At 49.1% G+C, this 17,586-nt stretch overlaps 1 protein-coding gene across 6 annotated transcripts in view; it reads left to right on the forward strand.

Moving 5' to 3' along the window:
• Nucleotides 1-17,586, forward strand: part of SCFD2 (sec1 family domain containing 2) — a 411,631-nt gene that overhangs the window by 382,218 nt on the left and 11,827 nt on the right. For 2 of the 6 annotated variants that reach the window (XM_027102958.1, XM_027102959.1), the window contains exon 8: nucleotides 526-645. In XM_027102958.1, the coding sequence (XP_026958759.1) occupies nucleotides 526-645 (120 nt within the window). The other 4 variants (XM_027102957.1, XM_027102961.1, XM_027102960.1 and 1 more) reach the window with 4 other exon arrangements.

The raw sequence follows: 17,586 nt of genomic DNA on the forward strand, positions 1-17,586 counted from the left end.
TGCATCTTTGCCCACCCTCCACCGCCCCCTCCTAGGGCTCTAACCATCCGTCAATTCCACAGACATTTACTGAGCACCTACTCTGAGCCAGAAACTGTGCTAGGCATGCCGGGCATTTAGCAGTGAAGCCGGCAGACAAGATCACCGCCTCGTGGAGCTTGTGTTCCATTAGAGGAGACGGCCGTCAGGGGAGAGACGTTGACCCCAGGCTGTGACACGTGCTTGGAAGGAGATGCACGGAGCTCTGTAAGGCAGGAGCACGCTTATGCTGAGACCTGCAGACCGAACAAGAGGGGAAGTTGCCCTCAGTCTTCTCTGCGTATTTAATAGTGCCCACTCCTGTAACTTTGCTTTCAGTAAAATATTTATTGAAAGGGCTGTAGGAAGGTGACATGCTGTGCGTGTTCCTGGTCAGTGCGCTCACAGACCACTAACACATCCGACCCCTAACAGATCCCACCCTCTCTGAGGGTTGTTCATCTCACCTGAAGACGCCTCTGACGCCGGCGGTGGTTTCTTTTGCAGGTGAGCCGGCCTCATCCCAGCGACCACCCTCTTCTGATTCTCTTCGTGGTGGGCGGGGTCACAGTCTCGGAAGCCAAAATGATCAAAGACCTTGTGCCATCCCTGAAGCCAGGAACCCAGGTACCGAGTCCTCAGTGATATGATCTGAACGGGAGGCCTGAGGCAGGAGTGGGGAGGGCAGACCAGGGCCTTCATTAGGCTCCCCCGCGCTCCTATCTCCATCCCGCTGCCTCCTTTCCCAGGGCCAGGACCTACTGTCGGTGGAGGGAAGGGGGAGACCTCTCCTACCTCTGAGTGGCAAGTGCTGAAGCGCTATTCCCAGTTCCTACAGGGCTTGTATTCTCTGGCATCCAATCGGTGCTTAATTACTCAAGAGTTTTGGCTGCTTTCCAGGCTCCAGATAATTGAGGGTGACTCCCGGGGACCATCTCCGCCCTGTGGCAGGGAGAGGACGGGGCTGGAGGAGTTTGGGAAGGCCCCTTGTCATGACAATGACAAGTGTAGTATCTTTCTCCTCTGTAGCCTCCTGCCAGGTCCCGTCCTCCTCCCCACGCAAATGCCCGGTGGTTAAGACACAGCCCTCTAGGTTTTCCAGGCCCGAGTCTGCATCCTCCCTCCGCCTTTTACTAGCTAGGTGATTGGAGTGAGAAAAGCCCTCCGTTTTCTCATTTAGGCTACGGGGCAGGGTGGTTGGGAAAAGAGTGCCTTGCCCAGCTGCTTACTGCTATGGGCAACCGAGGCTCTGTCCTCTGGGGGCTGAGGGGCCTCAGAACTGTCCTGCTGGGGCAACGGGAGCCTGGGACACCTTCCCATTGACCCTCGCCCCCCGCCCAATTGAGACTTGCTTTCGGGGCCTGTCTTCAGCTTTGCCATGTCTGCATGCAGCCAGCGGCTTTCTGTGGTTTAGAGAAAGCAGAACAGAGATGCCAGTGCAGTGCTTCAGGTAGGACCCTGGCTTACGTGGGGGACTGTCCACCACAGGCACACGGAGCCCAGGGGGTATTCCAGCCACGCCTGGCTGCTGGTCTGGGTGGGGGGCAGTGTACAGTGCCCTTGTCTCCCAGCTCCACCCACTCTGTGTATACGCACTCAGCCAGCCGAGGAGCCCCCACCTCTGCTGGCATCCGTAATCTGTACTCCGTAGTGCAGCACTCAGCGGGCTCACTGACTGCTTCCCGTTGCTGACAAAGCATCCTCAAGCAAACACGAATTCCTTGAGGACAGAGGCTGGGCCTTCCCAGGCCTGAGCACAGGGCAGGAGCTCCGGAAGCCTTGTGGCCTGACGGCCTGATGTGAGGCAGGAGAACTGGCTTGGTGTCAGGGTGGCCTGGACACCTGAGACGTAGAGAAGGCCTGGTTTCCGAGGGTCTCCAGACACCCTACTTAGGAAGGTGACCTGTATCTAGGGAGCCATGGTACGTTCTTGAACAAGGGAGTGGCCAGTCATTGGCTGTGACCATTCCTACCATTACTCACACCTGTCATGGTCATAGCTGGTGGAATTTCTGATAAAGTGGTAAATTCTGCCTCGTCTCACACCCTCTCTGTCCGCAGTGTTCAGGATCTGTTTGGTGAGCAATTGCCTTTTTGAGCAAGACATTGTTTTTTATCAGAAAGCACACTTCTCACTGCCCCTAACACGGTGGACCAAATTCTTAGCTCTTCCGAACAGCGATGCATTGTTAATAGCCTGCCAGACTGTTAATCCCCACTCTAAAAGGATAAAATGCAGACGTTTTCAAAGCCGTGTGACCTGAGTTTGACAGCAGAGACCTGACATCTGTAGTGGCTCAGTGGCTCGGCTGCAGTCTGACTGACCTTGTGCTCGATCATCTGCAGAGAGAGTGGCTCAGAGAACCTGGGGCTTCAGAAGCAGCCTTGCCTGCTGCTGTGTCACCGCTGCTGCCTCTAACTCCTGGGCCACACAGAATCTACGAGCAGATCAGCCTCTTCCCTCCTCCACAGGTCTTCCCCCAGGGCCACTCTTCTCCAAACCGAGTATCTTCAGTTCTTCCAGCTTCCCCACCCCAGCCCGTGCCGTGGACCCGAGTGCCTCAGCTCCCGGGCAGCTCTCCTGGGCCACCAGGTCTCTCCCTCTCATGCTCACTTACAACTGAGCGCCCTTGCCATGGGCTGATCAGTGCAGAGGCCCTGGGGCCCCCTCCTCCTCCTACCACGGCCCCTCCCTGCTGCTGGGCCTTCTTTTCCTACCACCCTTCTGCTGGCCTGCTCCTCTCCAGCCTCAGGACTTTGCACTTACTTTAATCCCTCAAACAGGACCTGGCACCAGCTGTCATGATTATTCATTGCATATTGAATACTAGAAACCGTACTTGCATTATTGAAGCATAAGATAAAAGCAGCTTTTCTGTAGACTACGCCAACCTGTTACTGATTCTGGGATTATGGACAGCTAAAACCACTCTGTCTTTTGTATCAATTGCTATGATCCATACCTACTGTATATCAACATGGGTGCTTTTTGGACCCAGGTGCAGGAACTTAAGTCTTAAACTGGATTAGTCAATTATCCAGTAAACATTTATTGAGCATCTACTCTGTGCCAAGCACTGTTCTTTGTGCTGAGGATAGAGCGGTGACCAAGCCAGACTCGTTCCTGCTTTCATGGAACTTACATTCTAATAGTAAGTGATTGACTGACATTAAACACAGAAGCTCCAGCTAGACATGAGTGTTCCGGGAACATAGGCAGGTGCTGTGATGGGAATACCTGGGGGCTTGGAGGCAAGAGGTTCCTTCATACGGCACCGGCTTCCCCTGGAGCAGAAGGCTGGTGAGCTGAGATTTGCAAGGCATCCGGGGATCTGCTCTTCAAAGGAAACTGCTGATAGAAGTCACTTAAGGCACATCCAGAAATGAATTCTCTTTTACAAAAGATGGTAAGGATAGCATGAAACAGTGGAATCCAGAAACCGCATTAGCAGCTGCTAGTCCTAGAGGATGGTTGCTATACTCTAAAATGGGGTGTTTTCTCCGCTCTCCATCTGTGGTGCTTGGTAAACGTGCTGAGAGAAAGTGGGCAGCTGGAGAAGGCCCTCCTTCCTGACTACAAAAAAAAAAAGGATCAAAGAGGCAACCTCTCAACCCCACTGCAAACAGCCACAGCCATGAGCAGGAGAGTTCGCGGGCTTGCCCTGGTCTGGGGTGCGTGTGCTCAGCACCAACCTCTCTCATTCCAGACAGCTCTGCAGGCTGAACCCCGTAGCTGGGTCGTGGCCAAGAGGCCAGCAGAAGCCTGCGATTGTGGGAGGAAAATAACAGGGAGGGACCCCTCCGTAAAATACAGGGAAAGGCCAGCTCAGGAAACAGAGGAAGGCCGAGTGACCAAGCCGACCCTGCCATCACGCTCTTCATGGGCTGGTACACGTTGCCCAGCCACACTCTCATGTGCATCTCCATTTCTGGAGCTGAACATTTAGTGAGAATGTAGGAGGAAAAAAAAATTAGACCCGGAAATATGCTCATACGCGTACAATTTTGCACAACTGTGGAGGTTCAAGGATACCTAAATCCTGGATGTATACCATAGCTCCAGGTTATTCTAAAATTTGAAGCCCCAAAGAGAAGAGTCAAGCCACTTCCTTTTCTTTTCTTGGTCTACATTTAATTTGTTCTGAAGTTTCTTACTCTAAGGAAAACGTCAGTGAGATTCAAAATTTTTATGTTTACCTGAGTTAGCTTAGGCCCTTATCATTTGAACTATTAGACGGCATTACATATGTTCATATTGTTCCTCTTAATATTACCCTTCATTCCTACGCACTTCATGTGTCTTTGATACTTGCAGCAATCCACGTAACAACGCTGAAGTCATTTACAATGGAAGGTTTTTGTTCTTGTTGTTTTCCCTCAAGAGACTTCTTTTTGAACAACCATCATGAGGGACAAAAGCGAAGAGGCATCTGAAATCTCATCAGGTTCCTCAGGAGAGCCTAAGCACAGCACACTCACCCCTCAGGCAATGAGAAGGCAGTGAGTTTTCCAGAAAGCTCGTCATGTCTGTTTAATTAATCCACTGCCCCACTGTTTTAACGATACAAACATTTTATGTTTAACACACGTGTGTACGTGCGTGTATACATGCAGCACCTGTGCTAATGGGGGTGAGTGGTGCCTTGAATCTGACATGTGCTCCAAAACCAGTTCATCAGCTGGATGAATATGCGTGTTGGTACCTGTGTGTATTAGTCGCTTTTACTGGGAAGCATCTCCCAAGGTCAAAAGAAAAATAGAGAAAAACTATTTTTTACCCCCCTCTCCTTTCACTTCACAATGTTAGAAACCAGAGGGATATGGAGTCTAAATCCTGGGTTGCCGGCTTCCCCCTGTTCAGCAGAAATGGAACAGGAAGATGCTGGCACACACAAGTTACGGCCCGGAGAAGCAGAAGGTGGAGAGAAAGCTAGCAGGCTGGGTCACTCTTGCAGGAGCCAGGGTGGGCTGAGGACAAAGACAAGATGCCCCTCCTTCAGCTGGAGTAGAGAGCCTGTTAGACCTTCGCGGTCTCCTAGGAGTTTCGACTCGCCCAGGAAACAACAAGAGTCGGAAGCCGATGCAAAACGCAAGAGGTTTATTGAAGGCCGGTGCACCGGGGTTCCTTGGTCCTCACGCAGGAGGTCGAAGAAGGAACCCTTTTGGGCGCGAATATGTCAGTTTTATAGGTTCCCACTTCCCCGTATGTAAATTATAGATTTGGTTGTGTTCTCCTGCTGATTGGTCCCGGCTTAGGCTCGGACCAGAGAGGGAACTTGTCCCTAGCTGCCTGATTGGTCTTTGACAGACACCTTTTTTACATTTTGTTATCTCCCTCCTTCTCCCCAGCTGCCTGATTGGTCTTTGACAGACACCTTTTTTACATTTTGTTATCTCCCTCCTTCTCGGAAGGGGGCCGGACATCCTGGAAATTTACCCATTGTCTAAGAAGCCCCTACTGTCTGGAGAGTTCTTAATCATTAGCTGGAACAATGTCCCTCGAGCCCCACAAGCCTGTGTGGAGCCCCAAAGGCAGCTTTTTAGGGCTTGGTTCAGAGGCACCCTGGTGTCCTTCACCCTTGCCTCCCCGATGGAAATTTTCATCAGTGCCCTTGGTTGCCTGGGAAAAAGCCAGTCCTCCGAAAGGAGCTCTAGTGCTTAATTTACCTCATATCACACATTTGATGACTATGTTCATAAAATTTAAATTTCATATCCAACAGGCCAATTTCAGATTGCTTTAAGCATTTTCTTTTTCATTTTTGAGTGCCATTTCCCCCCATTTAGCTAACTTTTTATAATTTTAAGGACTATTTCAGTCAAATAAGGCAGAAATGCTTTTTGTCGAATACGCTCAAAAACAGAAAATGCTCAAAAGCGTTCTGAAGAACAAAAGACGCCTAAGATGTGAAAATGCTTAAGGACCATCAGCTATTATACTATAAAGGAAATGTTAGTGATGTGATCCTGCTTGTTCTTCAAAATCGGAATTTTAGACAAGTGGGTTTTCAGCTGAACTGATTTGAAACAAATTTACGCAGAGCTATTTGAGATACCAGAGCCTGCTGGTGTGAAAAACTTCCTGCTGGCTAAACTCACTGCCTCCTTCCTAGTCTTGTTTTTGTTCATTCATTTAATCAGTCATTGGCTAACTCACTATATCGAGGACCTGCTAGGTATCAGGCACTGTGCCAGCACACAACAAAGAAACAAGGAATACAATGTGATACCAACAGCCATGGGAACATCCTCAGTCTTCAGAGAGGGGTGGTCTGGGAGGGCTTCTGGGAGGTGGTGATGCCTGAGTCGATTATTGAAGGATGATTAAGAGGACTTCAGGCAAAGAGTTGGTAACTCCTGTTCCAGATGAAGAAGCATCCCCAAAGTGCCATTTGTGAAACTGCAGATCATTTAGGGTGGCTGGAATGTGGAACCAGTGGTGAGGGGTGTGTGGTGGCCAGGGGGTGTGGTGGGGTGTGGAGTACTGAACAGCCATCAGTCTCTAAAGTCCTGGAATGCTCTCTAAGACGGTTGGACTGACAGATTTTTGGTTTGCGGTTACCATGAGGTTTTGATACAGCAGTCTATATACATACAAGATTGTTTTAAGTTGCCGGTCTCTTCATTTCAAGTGCATTTCCAACATCCTGCATTTTGATATCATATTTGTGTCTGGAGGATTTCCTACCTTTACTGTATGTTTGCCTTTACTCCTGAGCTTTCCCATTCATAATTTTCCCTTTTCTAGTTGTGGCCTTTTCTTTTCCCTCTAGAGAAGTTCCTCTAGCATTTGTTACAAAGCTGGTCTGATGGTGCTGATTTCTCTTAGCTTTGTCTGTAAAACTTTGGATTTCCCCATCCAGTCTGAATGAGAGCCTTGCTGGGTAGAGTATTCTTGGTTGTTTTATCACTTTAAATATATACTGCCACTCCCTTCTAGCCTGCAGAGTTTCTGCTGAAAAATCAGCTGATAATCTTGTGGGGATTCCCTTGTATGTTATTTGTTGCTTTTCCCTTGTTGCTTTTAACCTTTTCTCTTTGTCTTTAATTTTTGTCAGTTTGATTAGTATGTGTCTTGGTGTGTGCCTCTTTGGTTTTATCCTGTATGGGGCTCTCTGCGCTTCCTGGACTTGAGAATGTTTCCTTTCCCAAGTTAGGGAAGTTTTCGGCTATTATCTCTTCAAATATTTTCTCAGGCCCTTTCTCTCTCTCTTTTCCTTCTGAGACCCCTATAATATGAATGTTGGTACATTTTATGTTGTCCCAGAGGTCTCTTAGACTGTCCTTATTTCTTTCGTTCTTCTTTCTTTATTCTCTTCCCCAGCACTGGGTCAGGCTTATAAATGGTGGAGAGAAGGCAGTCAGGATTTTAAACTATGAATAAATACAGTCAGATTTACACTTGGGGAAGATGGCTCTGGCACGTTTATCTCCTCTGAGTCCACCCCAGTGACTGCTGTGAGCTGAATAGAGGGAATGCAGCAGAGGATGAGAATAGTGAAGATGGTGATGATAATGGAGACGATAACAGCAGGTACCATGTTAAGCCCCTCCAGAGCCTGTCATTGTGCTAAGTATTTTCTATGTATGTTCACATTTGATCCTCATGATAATCGTGTGAGGTGGATATCACTATTCCCACTTTATAGATGAGGACTTGAGGCTCAGAGTGATTAAGCAAATTCTCCAGGGTCCATCGTCTGGCAGGTGGCCAGCTGGGGCCCAGCTCAAACTGGACACTCCTAAGTCTGTGCTCTTAACGACTGTACTATCCGGCGAGAGTCCTTGGTCCCAGCTTCCTCCTTTCCTCCCCTCCTCAAAGACCCCCTCAGTTACTTCACAGGCTGCCTTTGTTTTCCATCTGCTTCTTTTCAGCCCTCCACAGGGCATGCCCCAGACACCCTCAGGTTTAGCCCTCATGCTGTCTAAATACCCATATGTCTAGATGTGAGGGTCCTGGTCCTTGGTTCCAGCTTGGTGGAGGTGACCGAACCCATAGTCACTGTCAGCCGTGACTGAAAGCCCAGCACATGGCCTGAGAGTGACAGATTCTTTTAGCTTAGTTATCACTGCTCTAGAAGTGTCCACATCAACCGAGTCTACAGCCTTTCCCCTCCAAGTTCCTCAACCCTGTTAATAAGACTTAACCATCCTGTGGGACTCACTCTAGCCATTACACTTGCCCTCACCTCAGCCAGAGAGGAATTCACCGTCTTGGCATTGGAACTAAGGACCCCAGGGGCTGGCAGCGGTGGTGGAGCCTGGCGAGCAGGAGGGCAGGGGAGGGGCTGTGGCCATCAGCTTCCCTGGCCTCTCCTACCTCTCAAGAGTCTATTCTTATGCAAAGGATTTTTGTCTTTATGTGTGCATTTTTTTAAATATCTGAATAAGGGATTCTTAACTTGTCTGTGAGTCCTAGTTATCCACCTAAACCTCACCTAAAACTATATTCAGAATCTTGTGTGTACACATATGCATATTTTTCTAGAGAGTTTTTAGCTTTCATAAGATTCAAAAGGAGGCCTATGACGCAATCACAAAACACAATCAAATAGCAGCTCAGAATTGCTGAGCACCTCACGTGCTCTACGCACTTGGCCTTCTGTAATCCTTGCCACAGTGCTACAAGCTCGGGGCTGTTGTTTTTCTTCTGGGAAGGATAGAGTGAGGCCCCAGGTGAAGTGACCCTCCCCAGGGCATGTAGCCCATGCGCGGTGGAGGCGGGCTCTACTAGCATCTGGTGAGCGTGCAGGTCTGGGCACCGCCATTCTCAACCATCTGTTGGACCTGGCCCAGAAGCCCCCGAGGAGTGAGTAGAGACCCTGTCCTCTCTCTCCAGAGCCACATATTCAAATGGTATCTACACCATGTGATAAGGGGGTGCTAATATTCACTGTCTGCCCTCAGACTCTCATCACATGGCTTTCTAGGAAAGATGTGAGCACAGATTGCAGTGTATTTTTTTCTGCCAGAAATATGACTTGGCTGACATTAGCCATATATTTTCAAGGATAATTCTCTTTCAAAAAATAGTAACGTCAATGCTTTCAAAGATTAATTTCTGTTTTAAACAGAAAACTTTTTAATAACCTCATTTCTTTAACAACAACAAGCACAAGAAAATTATAAAATGCTTCCTTCCCTCCTCCCCTCCCTCAGCTTCTCCTCCACATTGGAGCGTAGGCTCTGGTTTTGGCCAGTGAGTTGGTTAATTCATTGCTTTGGTTCCACCTGGGATAGCTTTGGGGGTGGGAGGGGTAGAGAGTGAGGTGTGAGTGCCAACTTGCTTCCCCGCAAGAGGCCTGGCTAGGCGGTGTGGCCCCTTGAAGCCAGGCCTGCTGCCGGCCTGCGACCCCCCCGCGCTCAGGGGCTAGGCTCTGGCATCTGACTCATACCTCCTTCCCACTTCCCATAGTCACCCCCTTAGCTACTGGGTGTACAACCCCTGCCTTGGCAAAACCTTACCAGCCTGACAGAGCACATCACTGCTCCAGCCCAGCCCTGGGGAACGAGCTCTCCCAGTGCTGCAGAGGGAAATCTGCCCCAGAAGAACGGCCCAGTCTCAGGGAAGCAGAGAGGGACATCACGACGACAGGCCAGAGAGGCCCAAAGGTCCATGTGGACCAGGGAAGTAAGCAGCCTTCCCAGAGCCCTTGATGATAGAGGAGTGACCAGACAGACGCTTGGACGCTGAAGCCAGCCTGCCTGGGTTGGAATCCTGACTCAACTGCTTCTGCTTCCTGTGTGTCCTTGGACAAGTTGCTTAACCTTTCTGTACTTTATTTTGCTTATCTGCAAAATAGGAGTAATATATGTACCTACTTCATAGGGTTGTTATGAAGATTAAATGGATATTAAATGAGATCATCCTCAGTGCCTGGCCCACCATAAGAACTAATAAATATTAGCAGATATCATCATTATTATCATCATTGTTATGGGTCAAACGGTGTCCCTCCCAAAAGATGTTAAAGTCTGAACCCCTAGTACCTGTGAATGTGGCCTTATTTGGAACTAGGTTTTGCAGATGATCAAATTAAGATGAGGTTATTAGGGTGAGCTCTAATCCTATATGACTGTGTCCTGATCAAAGGGGAAATGTGGACACAGAGACAGACACACGTAGAGGGACGACAATGTGAAGACATAAGGGAGCTTAAGAGGGAAGATCCTCCCTCACAACGCTTAGAAGCAACCAACCCTGCCAACACCTTGCTCTTGGACTTCTGGCCTCCAGAAGTGTGGGACAGTAACTTTCTGTTATTGAAGTTTGGGGTACTAAGAAATTAATACAGCCGTCATCATTATCACGCACAGCGACAGCCAGCTCTTGAGTGTGCCTTCTCTCTTTCCCTGAAGGAGCAAAGGCTTCCTAGAAGAGGGAGAGACCTCTCTGTTGAGGTCACATTACTGGATCACAAAGCAACGGTCTGATCAAGTTCAATTCAGCAGCGAGGTGGTGGCTGGGCTCAGCCCTGCTCAGTGCCCACTGGTTAAAGGCTCAACAGACGCAGCCCACCGTTCCTCCAGCCATCCTTCCCAGCCTGTGCGCCCTTCCTTACACCCAGGACGCTAGCATCCGGTGGCGTTCAAGCTGCCACCTTCTGCCTTTTTCTCCACAGTACCCACTCCATGCCTTCCCCCAAAGAAATGTGTTGCATTTTATTTCTCATCATCTAATAAGCTGGGATTGGCTCTCCTAATTGTCTGCGGTGTGTTTGCCCCTCCCGTTGTTAGGTAATCGTGCTGTCCACGCGACTCCTAAAGCCAACTAGTATCCCTGAACTGTTATTTACAACTGACCGGCTGCATCCAGACCTTGGCTTCTGAGGATCTGCTGAGAAGAGGAGACCTACCCGAGCTGGAAATCCCAATACTATTTTCTGTCCCCATCCAAGATATGCCTCCCAAACCAGTGTCCCTGTTACTAATCGTGGGTATGACTGAATTATGCCCAAAGAATCTTTTTTTTTAACATCTTTATTGGAGTATAATTGCTTTACAATGGTGTGTTAGTTTCTGCTGTATCACAAAGTGAATCATCTATACGTACACATATATCCCCATATCCCCTCCCTCTTGCACCTCCCTCCCACCCTCCCTATCCCACCCCTCTAGGTGGTCACAAAGCACCGAGCTGATCTCCCTGTGCTATGCGGCTGCTTCCCACTAGCCATCTGTTTTACATTGGGTAGTGTATATATGTCCATGCCACTCTCTCACTTCGTCCCAGCTTACCCTTCCCCCTCCCCGTGTCCTCAAGTCCATTCTCTACGTCTGCATCTTTCTTCCTGTCCTGCCCCTAGGTTCTTCAGAACCTTTTTTTTTAGATTCCATATATATGTGTTAGCATACGGTACTACTTTTTCTCTTTCTGACTTACTTCACTCTGTTTGACAGACTCTAAGTCCATCCACCTCATTACAAATAACTCAATTTCATTTCTTTTCATGGCTGAGTAATATTCCATTGTATAAATGTGCCACATCTTCTTTATGCATTCATCTGTCGATGGACACTTAGGTTGCTTTGCCCAAAGGATCTTGATACCCACACAGGGAAGTACTTTGCTGGCATTGCTGAGATTCTTTAAAAAAAAAAAAAAATTCATTTTTCTCAAGGCATCAAACTGCCTTTCAGCTGGCCTAATTCATGATAATTCCACTTTATCCTTAACCCTCTCTCTGTGATCTTTCTGATTCCGCCTGCAAGTTCATTCATTCTAAATGAGTGCCTGTTGGTGAGTATTGGTAGATTACAAGACGTTTGATCCGCAGTTGCTCAAGGAGAAGTTCCCCATGCTTTAGAATCGTGAGTGTGAGGAAAGTTTGGTTTTTAAGATTATGTAGCTGAGGAGGGAATGCTGCAGATAGGAGCTGAGGCTTTGTTTCTCTCTCGATCTGAGACATTTCTGAAAAGGCCCGAAGGGAGGGGTAGCGGCTAGGGCCGTGCTGATTGTCTGCCTGTGTTGTAAATCGCCTGCCTGTACAAAGGGCTGCATTGTTCCAGTTTGCTTACTGGGCAGGGCTGCCAGCCTGCTTGGAACAGGAGTGGGAGAGAGGTTGATTGGAGGGCTGTGCCTGCCTGTAGGTTTCCTCTCCTCCCCAAGGAAGGCCCCAATAAAGACACCTAGTCCAGGGAGTCTAGGTTGGAACCTCAGCCCCCATGACTTTTGTGATATCACATTTCTATAGAAGTATAAAGCTTTCTTTTCTGTGAGTCTAACGCTTCCTTCTAGCCGTAACAGAAAAACCTAGACTGACAGAGTGAAATTATATAAGAGCTCCAGCAAAAATGAACTGCTTGGAACCCACACATTTGTAGGTGTATAGTTCATGAAAATTTCTAACATCTCTAAAAGAAGTTTGTAATAAAGAGACAGAGCTGCAAAATTAGTGGCTAGTGTGGGTTAAACAGAGGAAATAAAATGTAAACCAAAACATTCACGTGTCTCTGCTTTTAGTGCTCTACAAAACACTGTTATGAGAAAACTGTGAGGTTGGAAATCATTTTGAGATGTCATTGCAGCAGGTTTTCTAGACACCAACGTTCTTTATTTTGTCCAAGTATGTTTTCCACCTAACACCAGTTCCTTCACGGTGCTGAAATACTGGAGACCTCGGATGCTTCTTCCATTCCACTCAGTTAGAAGTTTGAATTTGAATAAGGAAGAAAATGGCAAATAGCCCCAAAGAGATGATCATTAAAGCAAAGATCACTCGTTTCTAAAAATAAAGAAGTAACCTGGGGGCTTCCCTGGTGGCATAGTGGTTGAGAATCTGCCTGCCAGTATAGGGGACATGGGTTCGAGCCCTGGTCCGGGAAGATCCCACATGCCGCAGAGCAACTAAGCCCGTGTGCCACAACTACTGAGCCTGTGCTCTAGAACCCGCGAGCCACAACTACTGAGCCCGTGTGCTACAATTACTGAAGCCCGCGTGCCTAGAGCCCGTGCTCCACAACAAGAGAAGCCACTGCAATGAGAAGCCCGTGCACCAAAATGAAGAGTAGCCCCCGCTCGCCGCAACTAGAGAAAGCCCGCACGCAGCAACGAAGACCCAACGCAGCCAAAAATAAAAAAAATTTTTTAAAAAAAGAAGTAAACTGTTGTGTGTCTCCAATCTGCATTCATTCATTCCCAACTATCCAGCGGTATGTACCAGGCACTCCAAGAGCTTCTGCCCATGTTATGGGGAAGGAGAGCGGCACATCCCGGACACAATGGCTCTCACAGAACGAGCAGCTGGTTCTTCTCCTGGCACTCGAGCCCTGTGTGAGGATCTGCTCAAGGATCAGTGTTTGGTTTTTTTTTTTCTTTTGGCCTTACCCCATGGCTTGCAGGATCTTAGGTCCCTGACCAGGGACCGAACCCAGGCCCTCAGCAGTGGAAGCCCAGAGTCCTAACCACTGGGCCGCCAGGGAATTCCCGACGTTAAGTTTTAAACCATATGTCTATATGCAAAGGAAACTTTCGGGAAATAGAAAAACCGAACTGCTAACAAGTGGTTCCCTCTGGGAAGCAGCATATTATAGGAGGACTAAGAAAAGGGAACGTCTCGCTCTCAATATATTTGTGTCATTTGAATATGTTTCACAGTAGACATGTATTTGTGTTTTACTTCCGTGCCTTGAATGTATTTTTACAAGTTAATTTTCTCTTTTATAAAAGAATATTCAAAATCTTCTCATCTGAAATGATAAACAGAGGAAGCTTCTGATTGTAAACATTATCATTCAGCAGTTACTATGTCCCGAAAATGCTCTCGGTACTAGATTAAATATGGTCCTGAGTGTCTGAGTGATGGGGGGAACATGAAAGGTTGAGTTTATCATCGTCTTTTTCCATCTCTGTGGTCGCTGGTTGGAGGAATCGAGCTAGGCAGACAATCAGGTAGCGGAAGGCTTTGGAGGAAATGTAAGCTGAAAGAAGACCCTGGGGATCAGAGTTTAGTTTGAATAAGAAGGTGGGAGGCACGACTCGGTGTAAATCCTGCAAAGAGCCTTTACCAGATAAGAAAAAAGAGGGGACTCTGGAAGTAGCGCATCGGGCCCCTGGGCGGAGCTTCCCGAAACCTCTCTGGCATTGCCTTCTTCTTGGGCTCACTGCCCGGGGGAGGAGGGGGTGAGGGAGAAACGGTCGTGCTCTTGGTGTCCTATGAAGGAGCAGTGGTTAGAACAGAGCTCCATAGTTTTGTCTGGGTTTAAGTCTCAGCTCTGCCACTCCCGGCAGTGTGTCCCTCTCCAAGCCTTAGTGCCTGCATCTGTAATCCTGATAGTAATGAGTGGTACCTACCTCATGAGAGGGCTGCTGTAGGGGGACGCCATCCCTAACACAGCCTGCACAGGACACCACCAAGGAACTCACCCCACAAAATGATAAAGTCTCAAAAGGCGGATAATGTCAAATGAAGAGAAAATCTGGAAGCATTCCCAGGGTCCACAAGGAGACGAGAAAACGGAGGAGGAATAATGCCCTGGTCCCACCTACTTCCAGGATGATACAGCCCAGAGGCCAGGAGCAGCGCCTGGAGCCTCATCCCGTGGCTTGGGTTCCAATCCCGCCTCCTCCACACAATGGTGCACTTCTCCTGGTCTCAGCTGACTATGAATTGGACAATGATAGGACATACCACGTTGAGTTGTTGTGAGAATTAAAAGAGTGAATACGTGTAAAGCATTTAGAACGTGGCACTTGGCAAGCTGGCTAAGAACACAGGAGAATCACCATTATTGGCAGCTAACGTCTAACGATTGCCCATGCAGAGCCCTGTCCCTGAGAGAACTTTCTCCATCCCTAATGTTAGCTACAGAGTAGTTACGTGGACTCTGAGACTGACACCCTGACTGAACCATTTCAACCTCATCCAAATGCACCAGTTCTAAAGGGATTCCCCCCCCCTCCCCCCCGGCAGATGTCAGCCACCTGAAGGTGGCTTAAAAGGCCGAGCTGGGTGTTTACTGTGGTTTCTCCTCTCTCCGCCTGGGTCTGAGTGTTCACCCCCTAAACCCTGGCTGGTCAGAGCCAAAACAAGCACAGACAAGTGCAAGCCTTCTGCCAAGGACCTCATCAGCCACTCTTCATAGACACAATTGATAGAGGTGTACATACTCCTTAGCGATTGACTTCCACTTTTGTAAACCCTCCTTCTGGAGTCTGCTTCCCAGCAAACATAGCGGGCACGACAGGTGTTTGGAGGTACGGCAGCCAGGGGTTGTCCCCAGAGGGCTGGGGCCTATGGATAACGGCTCCGTCAACCCCAGACCCCTCCATTACAGCGTTACCCAATAACAAAGACTTCCATCAGGCTCGCCCCAAGACGACTATTATTTATTAAACCCCGGTCACCAGAAACAGAATCCCAACAACAAATAATCCAGGATTACAAAGATCGTCTGCCACTGCTGCCCAGGAAACATTAAGAGAAACTCCATCTCTATTTTAAGAGACAAAACCAGACGACGGGGGGTATGTGAGAGCAGAGGCGTGAGGGGTACTTGTCGGGATCTTTGCCACAATCAGCGATAACCCCCATCCTGTGCTCTTCTCACCGAATTAGGAGAGTCATGAGGACAATAAGAACTTTATGGAAGTTTCTCCTTTTAGACTCTGAAGGGAGTGCAGAAAACACCAGTTCTCCTGGGTTATTTATTGTAATAAATAAAGCCCTGTCATTGGTCGTGGCCACTGCCAGGCGCCCTGTCTTGAGTTACCGGCAGAGACTTGGCCGGGCAGCCCGTCCCCCGCTGGTGCAGCCCTGGAGTTACCCAACTGCTCGCCCCTGAGGGATCTGCCCAGAGGCTTGTGCGTTTGTCCAGAAAGCACATCTGCTTTCTCCCCTGCAGGGTGTAACATGAATGTCGGAATCCCGCTTTTCACCAGAACGAGGGGCTCACTCTAGGCAGGCCCGCAGCTCTCAAACCTGGGGCTCAGGGCAGCCCGGTGGCCGGGCGCTGACAGGGAGCCATCGTGGTCCCCGGCGCAGCGCCAGGCCCGCCGCAGAGTGTTCGGATGGTTTTGATTTGCGGCAGGGAGGAAGCTCGAAAGCCAGACATCTCGACGGACAAGGATCCGTTGCTGAGGCAGACGGGCTGTGGGCTGTGCTGGCCCCCGCCCCAGCCTGGACGTCTTTATTACTGAGCTGGGACTGCAGGCCAGTGTGCAGCAGGCTGATAGCAAGAGCAGATGTGGCCACGGCAGCCAGGCGGGGCCACGAGCCCAGGGTAGCAGCAAGGAGGTGGAGGGAAGCCCGACAGGGACCACGGGCTGGGCAGGGAGGGCCAGCGTCTGCAAGCAGAGGAGGGGAGAGCTCCGTGCGCTGGGGGCTTTGCTTAGAGGAGCCGGGGCTGGGCAGCGGAGGGCCGGCTGCCTGGCGTCTAGGCCGTGGCATCAGGCAGACGTGGCGGAGTCCTGGATCTGAATCTGCCACTTAGGAGCTCGTTCTTCTGAGCCTCCCTTCTCCGCATCTGTAGCAGGGACTGAAAATGGACTGTGGGGTTGGTGTGGAGAATGGAAGTTATTTCAAGTACCCCTACAGTGCCTGGCACAGAGGTTTTCAGAAACAGTGAATGTTACTGCCTGTGTGACCCCAGCTTTCATCTCTCTGAGCCTCAGTTTCCTCATCTTTAAACTGGCGGTGGAATTATTACCTTCCTTGCAGGATTCTTCAGAAGATTAAAGGAGATGGGTTATAATCTGGGCACACTGTAAATGCTCAGTAAATTCTGATTCCTTTCTCCATGCCCCTGCACACACTCACACAACCCTCCCTTCCCCTACCCAGCTGGGAGAAGGCCATTTCTCAGGGCCGTATGATTATAGAACAGAAATTAAAACCAAAGAGGAATTCAGAGTATGACGAAAGGGATGAACAAAGGTAAAGAAATATGAAGCTAAATTCATGAGAAGAAGACATGGTGTGTTCTGGAACTATAAATAGTCAAGTCAGCCTGAGACAGTGGACAGAACTGGGACTTGGGTGGTTTCCAGCCGGGAGTCAATCTCTCTCTCCCAGAATGGCCTCCAACAAACCACTTTATCCCCAGGGTAGACTGGAGCCCTGAGACCCTTTCAACGTGAATTTCTAAAATGAAACATAAGAGACCGAGTCCAGTGCTGTGGGGATGTGAGGGGCAACGGGGAAGTGCCAGGAGGTCAGGAAGGGCAGCTCACAAAGGAGGAGAGGCCTGCTGTGAGGTCTGCAGGCTCTTGGAGCAGGTGGAAAGGAGAGGAGGAAGCAGGGCACCTCTCATAGACAGAGGACGTCTGGCGCCGCTCAGCACCTTTGCAAGATAAAGCCCCCGGGACAATTCATCTTCTTTAATTCCAGAACATGGGTAGAAGAGCATTGGTAAGTATCTAAAGATGAACCTCTCACTCACCGGACATTACTAATATAGCCACACAGAATGAATGAAAACAAACGTGAACAGAATCTAGTCAGAGATCCTTGTCTCACTGCCTTTGAAATGAGACGTTTCTAGAATCTCATGTGAGCGCTGTTCCCTCCCTCACCCCCCCTCACCCCAACACCTTCTCAGCGGTTCGGTTAGGCTTGAAGTGTAGAAAAT

Source organism: Aethalodelphis obliquidens, unplaced genomic scaffold, assembly GCF_003676395.1.
Source record: "Aethalodelphis obliquidens isolate GAN/ISIS:26980383/991018 unplaced genomic scaffold, ASM367639v1 scaffold6, whole genome shotgun sequence".
NCBI lineage: Eukaryota > Metazoa > Chordata > Mammalia > Artiodactyla > Delphinidae > Aethalodelphis > Aethalodelphis obliquidens.